The following is an 18,510-nucleotide window of genomic DNA, read 5'->3' on the forward strand; positions in this document are numbered from 1 at the left end:
GTTTATGCAGAGTTTGTAAAGGACCTCTGAGTCTGTTCCACTTGTTTGAGCAAAGCTTTGTGACTCTTAAAGTCATTGCACTTGTATTTTTGGAGGAGTGACTGCTGATATTGAGAAATATATGTAAATTACCTATAAACCCCCAGTATTTGTGGCCCTTTATCCAGTGATCCACATTTCCAAATGCCATAGAATCAGAGATTTCTACACATTATCACTGCCAAAGGTTTTACTAAAATATGTCCCAACCCTTGTACCTTCCCCACAAATGCTACATTCCAAATTAAATGCTCAGCATCTACAGCAGTCTGGATTTCCAGAATGAGATACACATTCGTAATTGTGCTGGTAATTAAGACAGACAAGCAGCATCACAGAAGTATGTTTTTTTTATTGTTCATTTTCAGTAATGCTTTCTAATTCCAGCAATGTTTCAATAAAACACATTACACTAGAGAACAAACATCTGCAGCAGAGGAAAACAGTGGCAACAACCAAATCCCAAAGCAATTTTTCTGATTTGGTGTCTATTGGTAAAGGCTGTCTGAGAACACAGGCAAATTATCCTATCTCCCAAGACAAGGTTACGTGAGGAATGGCTGTCCCAGATCACTTCCTGCTGATGGCAGCCGTGCCACACATCGGAATTGTGCACGGCAATACGATAACGTGTTATCACGTAAGTCCAGGCTGGAACACCGTTATGTCTGCAAAACAGGAAGGTGTGTAGGATAATGTCTGCCTTGCTGCACTACAGTGTGTCAAAACCACAAAGACAATGTGCAGCCCAAGATAGCTCCATCATAACCACTTCTTTCTTCTGATTTTCTTTGCAGGCAGACATAAATGAAAAGCTGCAAATGCAGGAAGAAGCTTAGACTCAGAGAACAGAAAAATTAAAAACTCCTAAATAGCCAGATAAGAAAGGTGATGCTGGATTTCACAGGAATGGGGCAGTAGGGGATGGCACACGCAGGGCTGGCTCCCTGCCTGAACATAATTATTTCTGTATAAAGGAAAGTGGTTCTGTTAACATTTACCTAGAAATAGTTCATCCCAGTTCCTCAAATTCACTGTGTTCTGCCAGCGTTGTTGTTTAGTTTAGGCTTAAGTTGAAGATTATAAACAGAAGGACACATAATTAAAACATGTCGAAGTTCAGTTTATTTCTGAATAGAAATCCTAGCTTAAAAAAATAAGTCGTTGAAGTTTCATTCTCTTTCCTTCTTCCAGTTGTGAAATATTTAACAGTTTCTGCTTTACACCTATGTTTTTTTTCAGGAAATGTTGCTACAAGGAGAATACATAGAGAGGAAACATCATTTTGAGGCACTGCAGATATAATAAGGAGGGAATTTAATTAACATGTAATTACACACTTTTCACTGTAGCTATTCGTTAATAATATGTATGTTATTTCATTTTAATTTGCTTCCTAGGCTTTAAAGCACATTTAATAGCTTACATTTCTTTCTTTCTACCATGTTAAATTGCATAAATAAAGAGTTTGCACTTCAGTATTCCTTTAGATTTCAGTGGAATTTTTTCTGGAATGCATGTAACCTTTCATCTGAGAATGTTTCCATATTTTTTCCAGACATTAGAGAAATGTTTCATACTCAAAAGGAATTCAACCAAATAAATGACCTCAGAAGAACCAGTTTAACATCTATGTTGCAGAACTGTAGCCTGTATTTATTGTGTCACGGAACTCTGTGCCCTAGAAAGCATGTGAAGTACAAGTCATGCTTTGAAGTGTAAAGGCTGGATTGGATTACATGTTTAGTGGAATATTTGAGAAATGGAGTGTTTTATTCATTACATTTTCATATTTGTCTCCCACTCAGTAAAAAGTTTTTGTTTCGTTTCATCCCCGTTTTTTGATGGTGGTAAATGAAAAAAAAATTGGCAAACCTGACTCAGCCCAATCAAAAGAAAAAAAGTGGCTTGTAACAGATGTGGGCTCTGAGCTCCTGTAACGCAGTGGTTTGGTGTTCGAAGTGGACAGAGTATTTTACTGGGTCTCTGGGCACTGAGAGAGATTCGTCCCCTGGTGGGTGATAAGGAAAAGTGAGCTCTGTAATGATTCACTTCCAAGTTTTCTTGGTTGCTCTTTCCAGTACTGGCCAGGAAATTACTGTGAGCTTCCTTTCAGCTATTAACAGCTAACTGTTCTGCTTTGAACACTGAAGGAATTCCTGAATCATTATTAGTTTTACCTTTAAAAAAATATTTTGATTCCTGGTTCTTTTGTTGTTTTATTGCTATGAAATAGAACTTTTTTTGTTATCAAAACTTTCTGAAATCAAAATGTCCCTTACTTTGATACATAAATCCATCTCCCAGCACACTATGCTAATGTCACCATTTCCCTGGTTTTGAACTCAAAGGTGAGAACAGAACTTTTGAAGAGAGCTGTCCATATGACAAAGAGTATTTTAAATACTTTTTAGTGAAAATGTGTTATTGGCAATTTAGCATTGTTTAGCACTTCAGACCTAAATCTGAGGACTGCAGCATTCCTGCTGTAGCGCTAAGCAGAAAGGGAATAGCTGTAATTTATGTTAAGACCAATGCTAAACAAAGGCTTTTGCCCATAACTCTTTCTCTCTCTCTCCCAGATTTTGTAGAACCTCTGGGAAATTTTAAAGTGCTTTGAAGATGAGAAATTGTATATGAACATCAAGTAATACTGTGATGATTTGTTAGCAGTCAGTACATATGCATAACAGCTGAGGTAGTGCAGAAATCCAAAGTGAAGTCCAAATCCCACAAACTGTATTTGTAACCATCTTTCTGCTGAACTAAATAATGGTACCAATAAAAAATAGCCCCTGGGATTTTTTGGCAGTGGGAAGGAGGATGGTGAGGAGGCTGAAGGAGGGAGCATGAGTAGAAGGTAGACGTAGCATTTCTCTAAGCAGTCGGAGTGCATATTCTGACACAGCATATGAACATCGAGTTGAAGAATCCTTTAATGTCTTCAGAATGTTAATATGAAATGCAAAACGTCATGCTTTGGATAGATGGGTAGGAACAAAATGTTCAGATGCAATATGGTGCATTAAGAACAGTCTCCATTCTGCATTCCTGGCTTTTCCATTGGTTTAAATCAGGCTTGCTGTTTCTCCAGCCTCTCGTGTCATGTTGAGTTACTGCTATAGTCATCTCTAAAAATAATTATGCTGTCATTCCTGGGACCTACAGTGGAGGCTTTGGTATAACAATCTCTGGTTATTTTTTTTTTTTTTTTTTTGCCACACTGTTGATGTAACAAAGTTCTTTACAATGCACGTACAGAGCATAGTTCCTAACGGGTTCCCACCCTGCAGAGCTCTCAATTTAAATCAGATCTTGTAGAAATGAAGGGAAGAGGTGTCCTGTTCTACGTTCTCTGCCACAGAAGTGGTGGTTTTCCAGGGGTCAGAAAACACAAGAAACAGTATATTTTCTCCTGTATAAGGTATAATATTGATGCTTTTTAGCATTTTCATGGCAAAATACTGGTCTTTACTAACATTTTGTAATGAGACAGTGAACAACTAGTAATTATCCTCCAGTAAAAGAAAAGCTCTATTTTCAGGCAGTGCTTTCCTGCTTTATACTGACAGAGTGATGGAAGCTTAGATGGAAAGCAGGTTTTCTAGTAAGTAGCTGGCTTTAAAGTGTTGGGAAAGGAAACAAAAAGAGAAAACAGTTTTTTACCTGTTTCATAGTATTTTGTCATGACCTTTTCTTCTCAAGCCTTGCTTTTCTTCGGTGCCAAAACTTGATTTGAATTTGAAAATTACCACATTGTTTCCTTCCTAAAATTGTAACTGGCATTCCAAGAAAATTTGCTTTCCCAGAAAAGCCACTGTGCGTAGGCTTCAAATTCAGCTTTTCACAAGTGAGAAAAAGACATTTTCTTCAATAACCTACACTGCCAACCTGACCATAAAACATGGGCAGAGACAGCGCTGGCCTGTTTAAATCAGGCTCCTCAGCAATGATTTGGCTGAATTCAGCATCACCCAAATGCATCTTTCCAGGTGTACCTGTTGTACTTACCTGAACAGCTTCTGGAGCACCTCTGCTCCTCTGCCAGCCCTCACAGGGAGGTGACAGCAGTGACCAAGCACAAGCAACTCAAAACTGAAGGTAGCATTTCAGCCCGTTTTGTTGTAGCCCTTTGAGTGTGCAGAGCAAGCTCTGGGCTCCAGCAGTTGAGGATTCAAATCACATGTACCAAAAAAAAAAAAATAAAATAATCAAAGGATAGTTGCAGTGACTCATGTAATTGAGAGTCCCATTCAGATGCAGAGCATTAAGCAGGACATAGAATTAGTAATGCTGCAGAAGGAACGGAATGTAATATATTTGCAGGGTAGAAACAACCTGACATTTTACATAGTGGACTGCTTTACAGCACAGTGGTGCTGCTTTAAAGCCCAGGCTGGCGCTGACTCAACAGAGTGTACATTAAACGGGAGGTTTGTTCTTGCAGAATTCTGCACTCACAGGGTTGCCTGGGTCTGCTGGGACTTGTGTGTATTTTGAATATATTTTTGAGTGTTTCTACAGCTGATTCAAAGAACAAAAAAGGAGAAGGTGAGTTGGTACAAGCACCCCAGCCAGGTGGAGTAGGGGGAACAAGAGGAGAGACCTGTGGCCTGACAGCAGTAGACTGGGAGGAACAATGGCCAAAAAAATTATTCACCTAAATGAGTATGGTACTTCTCTGTTTCTGGAAGAGGGCTGGTGGAACTGTATCAGTTTGGGATGCTGATGTGGGTGGTGATTCATGGCAGGAGCCTCTGCATGTTGGTTGAAGCACCTTTTAGGTGAGTCCATTCCTCAAGTGGCTGCAAAGATGGCCTCAGGATTTTGCCTCCCTTCAACTGAGGTTGGTCTACATGAATATTTTGAGTTTTAATTTAATCTCTTTTTAGCCCTTTCTGAAGAGGTCTCATGCAACATTTTCTTGACATTTTAATATCATGTATTTAAAACTCCAGCCAAGACAATTTTCTTGTCTAGTTTTATGATTGCATTGATTGTAGCACAAGAAATGTCGTATCTGGAAAGAGCAGGATCCAAGGGTCCTTCTTTTGGCACTGGCAATGGGAGAAGTTTAGGGAAGAGTATAGGAGAAGAGCATCCTGTTCCACTGGATGAAGGCACACTCTTCCATGGATTGGTGCTTCAGAAACTTGTGGAGCCAAAGTATGCACCCAGACTCTGTGGTGAGTTGAAATCAAAGGACGTGATCTCTGTGAGCTTTTCTAGTCCTTTTTTGACCTCATTTGTGCTGTCACCCAGTACACTCTTCAATGGCAACAAGTTCCACAGTGTAATTTTGTGTTGTTGATTAACCCCAGCTGCAGTGGATACTGGAGGCTCAAGTTTCCTCACCTCAGAGGCTTTCAAGATCCTCAGCTTTGTTGGTTGCTTTTATATGTTGAGGTGGAATGAGTGGGTAACCACGAAGACACTGAGTTTTCACACACAGCAAGAGCAGCTGAGATCCAGGTAAGAGAGAGCACGTGTCAGTCTCTGCAAGGCTCAGCCAGAATTTTTGCCACCTGCAGTGTTACTGTTTGCCATTTCATTCCATGCCGTATCTAACTTGGATTAATCCTCCGTAGCAGAGATGCATCATTCAGTCTTTATCTGTGTGTCAAGGGACACACACATGGCCTGAACAGAGAGAGACTGACAAAGGGAGGAAAAATGACCATCTTTGGTCTGTCAGGCAGACAGCGAATAGTTTACTATTCTAATCATCAGAGCAAATTTCTTTGGAGCATGTAAGTCATGAATTACCACGCAACTCCGAGAGGAAAACTTTGTCCTTTGATTGTTTTCCAAAGAAATGTTCCCAATTTCTTTTCTGCCAAATTCATATTACAGATCATGCTAACAAATTTTCCCAAGCCTTCTTGACCTCCTCCCTTCTTCCCAGTAGTAAAAGAAATTTCACTCATTGCAGAGAGATCTTGGAGATTGCTAAATTTTGCTGATTTAGGAACTGAGTGAATGAAACAAGCTTAAAAATATGTAGATAGGCACACTGCAGAATGCAATGGCTCCACTGGTGAGGAAAATGGAACTTGTGATGTTTCTGCTGTTTGACAGCGCGTTAGTAAATGGCCTGAGAGTGCAGTAGTAGGTGGGGGGCTGCAGGCACTCCCTTGTGTTGAGGGCAGAAGTGTGTGTATGGCACTGGGAGGATATTTGTTTTGGTTTGGTATATTTTTCTCCTCGTTTCTCCCAGTAAATCTGTGCCTGGCCTTGCAAAAGACAGAGTAACAGCGATGCTCTCTGCATTGCTTTGAACGAGATATTTTACTCCCATACAGGAGTTTGGGGTGCTCAGTGTTTTGTAGCACCAGTTCCTCTATTACTGACTTCATTTGTAAACAGCTGAGTGGGCATGACAAGCCCCTTGGCTGAGTTAGGATTTTGGGTTGTTTTTCTGAATGAGCAAGGTGAGAGAAAGCCACCTCTTTACTGAACTTCCGTGCTGTTCACAATTACAGTTGTGTGTAATTGTCACAGGGCAGTTTTGCCACTAACACCACTTTTTCACTAGAGTGTGGCTGTTTGGATAAAAGACGGATTCAGATTTTTGTGTTGGTTTTGCTCTGGGATCATTCCAGCCCTTTTTTGAAATGTCACATTTCAACTCAACAAATGGCCGGATCATGCAGCTCCGACGGCCCAGAAACCATTTCCAGTGACATACTATAAAAGCAGGACTGATACAGATCTCCTGACTGCATTTCAAAGACATACCTTTGGATTGCAGGGTTGCAGATGAGACTTCAATTCTGTAGAACTCAGTGGTGAGATGTTCATTCGCTACCAAAGGCTCTCGCTTTAATTTTTTTATCTTCTGCTCTAATTTTCTGTGAGTAATATAGATGTGGGGGCTGCTCTTCTATTGAAGTAGTGGAATCAATTATTCATGTGAATTCAGTTACTATCAGTGCCAATATTTCTGTGAAATTATTATTGTGTAGGGCTACCTGAAGGTATGTCTCTATTATATATGTCAGCTTTCAGTACTGTCTCCCAAATATAAATTATGGGGATGTTTTTTAAGCCCTTAATCTGGGTTTTACTAACTCCCTACTCAAACAAAATGCTTCCTGATCTCTGTAGGCATGTTTGCCTTGGCGTGACTCAGGTGTGACAGAGGTGTGCTTGGGCTGGAGCAGCAGGAGGAGTGTGTGACAAGCTGGGGGAGCTGGGTATGAGCTCAGGAGCCAGGAGGCTCAGGCTGAGCCTCCCGCTCCTCCCACCACACACTGAAAGGTGGGTGCAGGTGCTTCCACTCCACAGGGGACTCACATCCACTGGTGGTTTTCTCTCAGTAAATACAGAGCTTTAAACACAAGTCCATCAGGCCCAAGGCAAGAATTAGGATCTGTTTGCACATCCCTGCGTGATGTTCCAAACAGGTTAAACACGTATGTGTGTGATGCTATTGAGAAACAGAATGATTTAGGTGGATGCACATTATTCCTCAGCTCTGTGTCAACAATCAAAAATGAGCTTTTGGATTTATTAGTTCCCAGTCCTGCACCTATCTTAAATCATTACCATATAATAAGGACTCTATATGGTGCATTGTCAATAAAACCTAATATTGAGAAGATTACTGATCGTCTAGTGCAAATGGAGAGCACTGTAAATGGTTTAGAGAATACGTGTCAAACGTTAAAGCTATCTAATACCTTCTAAAGTAGGTTGATACTCATAAATCTAAGATAAACGACCTGTAAAACCACTTAAGAAGAAATAATACTCATTTAATCAGGCTTCCAGTGGAAAGACTAGGTAGGAGAGCAATTCATAAGGAATTATGAAATCTCTTCTAATTCAGGACTTTGTTGATAGAGAATGCAAACCTATATTTGATAAGCAATTTTGGTTACTTGAAACTACTGGCACTACTAGCACTAAATTATGACCCCACTGAAAAAAAGAAAAGATCAAAGGGCATCTCTTTTATGGTTTATTGAGCTCTCATTCTTCCAGATTCAGCACTGTGTATATCAGATGGAGATAAAAGGGGTATTTATTGGAATTACTGTTTTGCGTGATCACAGGGATGGGATGTTGGATTGGCTTGTGTTGGTGTGGCTGTCCCTGTTCACTGATAACTGTAGGTTCCTTAGTGCATCCCCCTGGGAGGAGCAAGTCATTAATTACTGGGACAAGCCTAGTAAAAATTATCGTGAAACAAACTGTGTGTTTTCATGTAGCTGAGTGCTAACTTGTACAAACTTTGTCTGTTGAGTTTGGTGGTATTTTCAGTGCTTCAATTCCGAAAAAAATTCTGTTTCCTTTTCTACTTTTTTGTTCCCCAGACCCATCTGAAAGGTGGCTAAATTTGGGTGGGAAAAAAAATTAGATCATGATTTTCACCACCAAAGTTCTGATTCTTCAGTCCTTGCACAGAGAAAACTCCCGTTCTCTTCAATATGTTTTTAAGGCCACTTGTTAATTCCTATTCATCTTTTGGCTTTATGGCTGCTCAGAGCTCAACGTCACTGCCAGCATTTATTAGAACTTGACACAGAGCTTTTCTTGAAGCGACTGTAATGGTATATTTAGCCATGGAGCAATCTTTCCAAAGAGCAGCGTGCTGTGACTCATGTGACTCTGCTGCTGCTCTGTTGACCCTACCAGACTTACTCATCGTTTACATAGTGGCAAACAAGATGTGGTTCTGGCTCGATGCCTTATTTCCCTTGATGCAAGAAACATGCTATTTGCACATGTATTTTACTTCAGTTCACATTTTTTAAGATAAACTGGGAATCCAGCCTCTTTTCTCTTACTGTGAAAAATAAGGGCGCTTAACTGCTTCTCTGCGTGGAATTGGTGAATGAAATGCAAATGCATCTCATCCCTACGCAACTCATTTATACTGCAGAAATAACCAGGGGGTGGCATGGTTGTGGTTAAAATGTATTATCTGTCACCTTCTTTCTTCTTCTTGCCCTCACAGAGGGCAAAACATAGATGGAAGCACACCTATGCTCCCTGTGCAATGGGTGTATTCAGACTGAGTCGCAGCAGTGGTGTTTGAATTGGTTGGGTTTGTAAGAGGGCTGCAGCCTCAGCAGCACATTTCCATTGGTTGTGAATTTTTGAGATACTGGATTCTATCTGAAAAAAGCTTGTTGGTTTTACTTTCTGCTTTCTATTCAGCTGGCATAAAGCTAGAGTCATTTTACTAAAATACCAGTTAAACCGAGCATACGTTAGAGAAAGATCATTTCAGAAATCTGTCAGCCTTGGGAACATGGCTTTTCCATTTCCTTAGAATACCTAGGAGTAACTGCATTTACTACTTCGAGGCAGAGCAGTTATTGCATGTGTGTGTTGTATTTGCATTGTGTGCATGGGGGCATTTGCTATTAGTTTAAAAATATTAAAAGTCAGATGCAACAGCTGGATCAACTTTTACCTGGTAGTTACAGGAGCTGCAGTGTCTGGCTGTTGACAGAGAGCAGGGGAAAATTCATACATGATTGAGAGCTGGAGAAGCCTCTGAGAACTGGGAGCTGAAGCCTTCAATCATGTAAAATGGCTCGTGAAGGGTGAAATTGCTTGGAGCTGATCAATTTTTATTTAGATGTCAGTGCTTTTTAAAATCTATGGGTTCTTTTAAACAAACTCTAAGGGACAACAGAAGGAGGGTGATGCCTGATGACTGGTTATCAGTTACTTAATGGCAGTCAGATAACGGTTATTTTGTGGATGTCAGGTAGCTAGTTAACTAGTTATTTTATGGTAGTTAATCTTGACAAGTCTGGGAGGTAGAGATGGCTCGAGAGAGCTGGAATCATTGGGATTTGATTAGGTATCAGTAGTTTGTGTTGTTGAACCATGAAGGGCAGCTCAACAGGCTGTGCATGGGCTGTGAACCCAGCACCAAGGGAGCCTTAGGAGGGCTTAACCCAGCTGAGGACCTGCCCCCTCCTCTTCCACATATGGGAGAGACCCCCATTCCTCACTCATAAGCAAGCAAATCACACATGTACTCCTCACTTATAATTAAATTAAAATCTTGCTAATTTGGCAGCATACCTATCGCGTTCTCTTCTAGGAAGAAACTATTATTTCTTCTTTTATTCTTTTCTGCTTGAATCCCAAGCTATCAATGGCTTTCAAAGAAAAAGGAGTTTTTCTTTAGAAGAAAGTCTATTCAAATTATTCATGATTTATATCAAGAAGGGACCTTTCCTCTTTCAACTAGCAAAAAAAAAACCAGGGAGTTTGATCTTCCTCGAAATCATTTGAGAACCTTGTACGTTTCCTTCCAGAACTAAAACTTTCTTACAAAGCTTCGGATATTCAGCAGGATAATGCCTATTACATAATTGAAGCTCAATACAATACCTTGGGGCTAATAAATGGTCTCCCGTTTCTATAGAAAATGTAACAAATCATAATAGTACTTACTGGGAGTAGGCCAGGCACAGATGACAAAGCTGCTCTTGAAAGCGAGTTGAGGCCAGAAATACTCTTGGACCAAAATCATTCTCTTGACTGTCAGGGGGACATTTACTCCCTTTAATTTTCAGCCCAGATTTTATGTTGATCCTGCACACTGAAGGAAATCAAGCCTGACAGAGCTGCTACTGCAGCTGTTACAGCTGTAAATGTGAAGAAGGCCATTTAAGATGACTCTGTTTCCTGAATATGTTGTTTGGAAAGTATGCAGATTATATTAAAAATGGCTTGATAGGTCCTTATTGTTTGGCTTTTTTCCTTTTTTTTTAAAAAAAAAGAAAAGATACTGCATTATTGAGAAATTAACATTTCTGATCACAGCTCTTACACTTAAAAAATAATTATTCTGTTGCGTGCTGTAAAGCTGCCTGTAAACAACTGGCAAAGGAATACACTGCTTTGTATTCTTTGTGAAGGAAAAATCAAATTCAATTGATTAATCAAAGGGGACATTCTTTGATGGAAGGGAACCTTTTCAAAGTTTATTAAAAATATTGAATAAACCATGAGCGATCAAAGTTCATAATCTGAACTCCTGCTCCTACTTGGATACAGTAAACCTTCAAAATAACTCATAAGGCAGGAGATGAGATGTCTAATAAAAAGTAATGCTCAGAGCAGCATATTCCCAAACCTGTATCTTGATCTGGATCTTGGCTACACCATTGCAGTCCCACTGATTTTACTGGACTCACCCTTGTTTCCACTGGAGAGACTGGTAGTAAGAATTGAGCCTTGAACCTTTTTTCCAGTGGCTGATTCAGAAGCATCTTTGTACTCCCTGTCTTTTTGTGGAGGGTATTTCCCTCATTCTGAAGAAGAAATGAGATTGTGATCAGCAAAAGCCGCACAGTGATTAAAGATAATCTAGGTATGACCTGCAGGCTGAATGACTGTCCCCTCTGTTCCAGGAGGAAAGCAATCATATGGCCAAATGCAGGATGGCTGGTGGGAATGAAGATGAGTGAAATGGAAATTCCCATAGCTGCAAGGAAAGCAGAAGTCAAACAGGTGGGATGGCATGTTCAGCACTGAAATCATGGGCCCTGTGTGAAATACTACCTGTAAAGCCACTGTGCTGTTCAAGAGATCAAGTGGATGTTAGCAAATAAAATGCTCATTTATAGCAGCAGGAAAAAAATTATTGTAATTCTTTCAGGTATTTTGATGTGAAAGAAAAAAGTAATTGAGAGAAAAAATAATTGAAGGTATACAGTGAATGAGAGGAAGCAAAGACACTGATTGATCAGGGCACAGTAACCTGATGTTTGCTTGGTCACAAGCCTACAAAGCTTGGAACAAGAAATATTGAGACAGCACAGAGCAGAGAAGGGTGTCCTGTGGGGCCACAGGGGCTTGGGTGTGCAGGCACGAGTGGGACCCTGGGTGAGCAGCTGGCTTGGATGGCTGTCCAGGACAGCAACAACGTGGAATGTGAGGCTTGGAGGGGCATCCCGGGCAGTCTGTTTTCTTTGCAGTCCCTTCCTGTATTGTTCCCATCCCTGTCTGTGTTCCAAGCAGAGGTGTAAGGATGGAGCTGATGTCTGTGTCTCAGTCAGCACACGGGCTGCACCTCGGAGGGGGATTTTCTCAGCTGCACCAGACAGGGAGGTGAGGGGAGGAATGGTTCAGCTCCCTGCCTGGGGTACCCTCCAGATGGAAGGTGGGACAGAGAGCAGTGGGGGGATGACATCTGATGGTGCCCAGCAGAGCCTGACAAAAACATTTGCTTTGAAAGGAGCAATTTGTAGGTTTTTTTAGAGTAGCACCCCTGGCATAATGGAGGGGGAAAAACCCAACCCAAACCAACAAAAAAAACTCAGACCAAAACAAAACCCCATTCTGAGAGCTTTTGGGCCAACACTCTTGCCTAAAGCAAGCATTGGGGGTCTGTCAGCAAGGCCTCTGTCCCTGGTGGATTCCTCCTTTGCTCTGGAAATGAAGACTGTGCTCAGGAGCAGAGAGATTTGCAGTGAAGACCTTTTGGCAGTCCCCAGCCAGGGTAAATACAAAAACTCTAAAACTCTGATTAGTTGTTTGGGTCAAAAGAGATTATACTCTATAAAAAGCTGTCTTCCTATGTGTCATCCCATCCTGTGCAGTACTGCAGTTGAAAGTGCTTATCCTAAATACTCCATTCTGATACTGCAGCACATTAAAAAGGAAAAAAGACACTTCATTAAAAAAGGAAGCCCTTTCACAGAGTGACAGATGAATGTAGTGACAGATTAATACAAATTTTAAAATCTGAACATTATCCTCTAAGGGGAAAAGGCTCCTAAATACCCATGCAAAACAAAAATGGCAGAGCAAAACCTCTGACAATGCGTTGCACAGAATCATTTATTAGGTCTCTGTAAGTGATCATTTACATGAAACTTGCATTTAATCTAGCATTCAACCATTCCCTTTTATCTTCTGGCTCCGTGTGTTTGTGGGAGACAGTGGTCTCTCAGGATGCTTTTTTCTCCACTGGAGTTTATGTGCAGGGGACATAGGGCAGAGAGAGGAATTGGAATAGCCCCATTTCAAGCTCACCTCTCTATCTCTGATTCTCTCTTAGACCACAAGAGGAAAATAACCACCTCTGCTTTGGAATTGAGCAAATTCTTTCAAAACCCAATAAACCCTCAGTTGTCCTGTTGGCAGTACAGCCCTTTTGGACAAAGCACAGGGGAGCAGTCTGTGAGCTGCAGTGGGGTCAGGGGTGCACAGAAATATGAGCTTCATTTCGCTGTGCGGATGGGCTCTTTCTGGGGTGGTGGCAATGGCACGTGGGCTCACGACAGCAATTACTCACTTGTGCAGCTATTGCCAAAGCACCCAAGCAAGGAATTTCAAAACTAGCCCTGTGTATCAGCCACACAGTGATGTGCGGCCATCGCTGACATCGCTGCACTCTGAACTCAGCTTAATGTCGTGGATTTCTGCTGAACACCGTTGCACACCTGGGTAACATCTGAAGCCATCTCCTTAACCTGCTCCTAGGAGTATCTTGCTCAGAGAGGTTGGCATGATGTGAAAGCATTTCCCCTCTCACAAGAACATGGCCCACTGTTTCTCTAGGCCATGTTGACACCTCTTGACAAATGTGGGTTGATGGCACAAGTATAATATTCACTTTGGAGATGTCCAAAAATCCAACTGCTTTTTTCCCCATGTATCCCTCTGTGATGTGTTCCCAGCTGCCCTACTCATCTGCACTGCTGATTTCAGTGAGTGACAAAGGCATTTCAAACTGAAAGGAGGTATTTAAATACAGTCAGGAACAACAGATAGAATGACCTTGAACAATCCCACATAAAGTCCTTTGTTATTTTCAAAGCACCTTCCCAGCTTGACACCTTTTCTTTTTTATATCCAATATAAAATTCAAAATGTTTTATTCCATGCAGTACATGAATATAAAATATAAATATATCAAATATCAAACTATCTTTTTTTTTGTACTACTACTTTGAAAAAAGGACCTGAGATAAACTCAGTGTAAAGATCCAGAAAATTACCAAGAAAATTCCACTTCTCAAACTTTTGTTCTCTGTTGTCTTGTGCACGTTTAGAGCAACTTTTCTGAAGCACGTGTGCCGGCAGCAGTGAGGAGCAGCCTGGATACGGGTGGGTCTGTGGGCAGCAGCTCAGGAGTGCTCGGGGATGAGCACACTGAGATGCCTCAGGTGTCCCTTGCACGGCTCAGCACAAGTCAGCCCTGCTGATCAGGAGCAGGGCAGAGAGCTGGAGTGAGGAAACACAGTCTCATCTCCCAGAAGAGCATCCAGGTTTGCACAGTGAGGGCCAACACAACGGTGCAGGAGCTGGAAACCCCTTCTGTTTCCTGACCCCTTTCTCTAGGATGCAGAAGGCCAGTAGAAATGGGCTGTTGTGCTACTGCCGCCAAAAAGGTTGATATCTGGTTTCTGCTCTCTCTCTTCTGCTAATTGCTGTTATTAAATGGCTTTGAAACTACCTCAGAGTAACTGAGTGCACGTTTGGGGCCTGTGTGTACTGAGAAATTGAAGTGAATCAGTTCAGGGATGTTTGGAATAAGCATAGCTGGCAGCAGGCAGCGAAGCGAATGGCTGAGTGAATTTGCATCTTGTTTAATACATCAAAAAAAGTTTTAAGTTGTGACTCGTAGAAGTCAAGCCAGGAACAATAAGCTTGTCTGGAGAATTTTGGTATTAGAAACTCAAGGACACAGAACCATGTCCAAGGTAAATATTGACGTGACTCAAGATGAACTAGTAAAACATTTAATGAAGCTGAAAATAAGGCACCTGGGATAGATGGTTATTGTTAAAAATGAAACATTCGAGCAAAAGTAGCATAGTGATGATGAAGGTTATTCATAGGGAAGCCAAGTTGGGGAAACAGCATCATCTGAAAGAAACTGACTTAAGCTATTTGTGAAACATGGAAGAAAATTAGAATTAGAGCTAAAAATGGACATGAATAGCAAGTAGTTATGGATATTCAGAGTGGATTTTGGAGACTGAATCATACCAAGGGACAAATTACTCAGGTGTCCAGAATAACTCTATTGATTTTGACAGATTTCTTGGTATTTGCCTTTGTGTGATTGAGAGTTTACTCCCTTATGCCATATGAGGACTGAATATTAAGAAGCTTTGAGATTAAAAAAAAAAAGACTTTTCTTCATTCCAATATCATTCTCCTGATGATAGAGAATAAGTCACATCAACTTCACAAGGGATATCAGGAACCCATAAGGAGCTTTTCCCTTTCATGCAGCAGAAAGAAACCCCAACCCTTGGAATGCTGTGAAAATAATCAGAAAGGTTCCATTAAACTGGGAACAGGAATAAATTGTGCCACTATATTAGATGTCTTACATGTAATTTTATGGTGTTATTGGGATGCTCTGTTATAAAATCCCTTGAGCCAGGCTGTGGTGAGCCAACATTCCCTTCTCATGCTCACCAGTGGTGGAGATATTGGGGAAGAGATGCCAAAAGTTGAAATTGTCTGCTTAGGTGTGCTCTATAAGCCAGCCTTTTTCTACCTCAGAAATGTAACACTAATGCATAAGGATTGATTATGTATAAAAGATACCCTTGATCTATTCCCCTGTACCATGCCTATAGTTGCAGTGGCATTGCTATGTTTTATATATATATGTGTATATACACCAAAAAAATCTCAATTCAAAACTATGTGGTGATTATGCACATGCAGCTGCAGTTCCCCAGACAGCTTCCCAGTACAGTACAAGGGCACACATTCTTCCAGCCCCCAGGCATGGGATAATCCACACGGCTGACCGTGTGGCAGAAGGAGTCGAGGCAGGGTCAGAGGAGAAGCAGGGAGGGATGCCTGGGGAAGACAGCAACTAGGAGAGCCTGCCACACCGAGGCAGTGCATGTGCCCTTGCTCCTTGGCTGCTTCTGATGGTTCGGTAAAACTGTAATTGTAGTGTTTGGCTCTGCTCCATCTCTCAAAACCTTTATCCTGGGAAGAAGTCAGTGCTGCATTCTCTCTTTGTCCTCCAAGCAGTCTTTTGGAAAGCTGGGGTCTAAAATAATTGAAAACTTTAGACATAACCATCAGCTTCTTGGACTAGATTCAGAAAATGCACAGTCAACTTCCTTCATCTCCTGTTCACTGAGGAGGTTTCCTTTGGCCAGCCTTCTTGTTAGGGCCATGACCAAAAAGTAGTTGATGGTAGATTTTATTACTAACATAAACAAATAGCAGGTTATTTTGTTATTGTCCCGAGCTTCAAAGCTGGAGCTGGTCTTTGTAGGAGTAAGTTCTACCAGTACTGACATGCAATTGGAATACAAAGGGGATGTTGATAATATAAAACACGTGCTGCTTATGCAGATCGCTGCACGTCACTTCGGTGCTCCCTGCAAAGCACCTCGTCCTGTTGCTCACCAGCAGCATCAGCCAAAACAACACAAGACCTGCGCGTTCTGTGAGTCGCTGCACAGCAGCACAGTGGCATTCCAAAGGGTGCCCTTCCCAGTGCTTCACACCCGCAGAAGGAGGTTGACATAAGCAGCAGATATGTGGGATCACTGCCGGCGATGCTCTCTGGAACTCAGTGCAGCAAAGGTCTTCTCTGGGCAGAGCAAGAAGGATTTAGTGAATGTAAAAACACATCAAAAGCAAATAAGGGATTTTTATTGTCGTTTTCCCTCACACCATTTCATTGGTTTCATGCTCATAAAAACATTAGCTGATTAACTCACTATCAGAAAGGCAAAGCTGCTAACCAAAAGATGTATGTGAAACCAGATACGTGTAGTGCCTTTGATAGTGGTAGGGTGAGATTTTTCTTTTTCCTGCTTCCTTACTTTTTAAACCCCAGCCAATATAACTCTGTCATCATAACATTTGGCACTATTCCCATGTGTACAGATTGCAACATCTGCAAGTTTTAAAAATTAATATAAAGTTCCGTAATTGTATAAGCTTTGCTCGTTTTAATGGTCCTAAAAGAGCAGCTTTGATGCAAAGTGAGACTCAGTCAGCAGATGAAGAGCTCTGCTTGTACCAAGCAAGCTACTCTAGTGGGGCTGGTATGTCCATGTAGTTGATGCTCACGTGGGTGATGATCACCATGTAGGATCGTGCTGTGGAGGAACACAGTGTGGATTTAGGTTGCTGGCACATAGAAATTTAGTAGGTTACTAGTATGTGAAATCGTGGGTGCTAAATTGCAAAGCAATTGCATTTATTAGAGCTTATTTCTGTCACCTGCAGTCCGTGGAAATTCAGTGTGAAGGTATTCACAGTAGAGGGTGAAATGTTGTCTTCTGCAGTGCTGAGATTTTGTCATCATTATGTAATGATCACACGGTGATACACAAGCAACAGAAGGCTTTAGGGGGCACAGACAGTCATGCAGGAGGTGAAGGAGAAGGCTGGGGCTGTCCTGGCTCTGCTCATTAGCCCAAGTTTAGGCACTGAGCAGTGTGGTACCAATGGCAGACGAGCTTGCCCAACGTGAAGGAAGAGAAACCTCATCATCCTCCTGTTCACCAGTACTATTTGTTATCTGTGCTGTTTTTGGCCACATGGATGTAGTGTTGAAAACTGAAAGTTAAACATTTAAAACCTCTTTTAATTGTGTCTAAAATATGATGGCCACATTGTGGGTGAGACTTTGCCACAAGAGAGGGATTCCTGGAGCTGCCCGTGTGTTTGTGGCTGTGGGCAGTTAGCATCCTACCCCGGGGCAGATGGCTCTTACCATGACACATGCTTGGGCTGCAGTCTGAGGCTCAGCTTCCCAAAAGCAACTGCACTGAATTTGCAACTCTAGTACCATTTTTGGTTCTGTAGTCCATGTACTTTCCTCCAGGGTCTTCCTGTGAAGAGGGGGCATAGTGTCAACGTGTCGGATGTTACAGTCTTGATACTTCAAAAGCTAAATCCAATAAGAGTCAAAATCACGGACCATGTGAGAGACAGCACGAGTAATTGCTGCTGGTGTGTTCCAAGGAGCTACTCACCAATGGCTTGGCTTCTTTTTTTCCTTTAATTCCTGTATTTCTAGGCATGGTGTGTGAGGTTTCATTTTGTCCATTTTAAAAGCACATTGCATGTGGATGTGTACTTGAATTTGCATGTATCTTACTGAAAGCCATAAAATGAATTAGTCATTACATACTCAGAGATTTTGGAAGTACGGGTCAGTATTTCCAGGTTTATTGAAATAATGGTCCCTTGTTTGTTTTTCTAGTGGCAGGCAAAGTAGAAACAGAGCTGTGAACAATAACATAAACCTTACTGTTACCAAGCACTTGGCAAGCAGTTTTAGGAATGCTTTACTTTTCCTATGTGTATACAAAGCCTTAGAGAACTCTCTGACTGTGGCATATTTCAACATAAAGGAAGCAGAAATAAAATCCAGGCCCTATAATTCACATGTTCAGTAATGGAGGACTGAGGCAGAAAGAGACAGGTGCTTTTCTGAAAAGAATGAAAGATCTGAGGAACTGATTCATGGTGAAGTAATATGCTTTTAGCTGA

General features: G+C 41.4%; 1 protein-coding gene across 1 annotated transcript in view; it reads left to right on the forward strand.

Annotated features, from left to right (window-relative positions):
- The window catches only part of CABCOCO1 (ciliary associated calcium binding coiled-coil 1), a 47,927-nt gene extending 46,575 nt beyond the window's left edge, over positions 1 to 1,352 (forward strand). The window contains 1 exon segment of the mRNA XM_050340789.1: positions 1,282 to 1,352. Coding sequence (XP_050196746.1) covers positions 1,282 to 1,344 — 63 coding nt within the window. The 3' untranslated portion in view covers positions 1,345 to 1,352.
- The last annotated feature ends 17,158 nt before the right edge of the window (positions 1,353 to 18,510 follow it).

This window comes from Myiozetetes cayanensis, unplaced genomic scaffold (assembly GCF_022539395.1).
Source record: "Myiozetetes cayanensis isolate MyiCay16 unplaced genomic scaffold, myiCay2020 scf10, whole genome shotgun sequence".
NCBI lineage: Eukaryota > Metazoa > Chordata > Aves > Passeriformes > Tyrannidae > Myiozetetes > Myiozetetes cayanensis.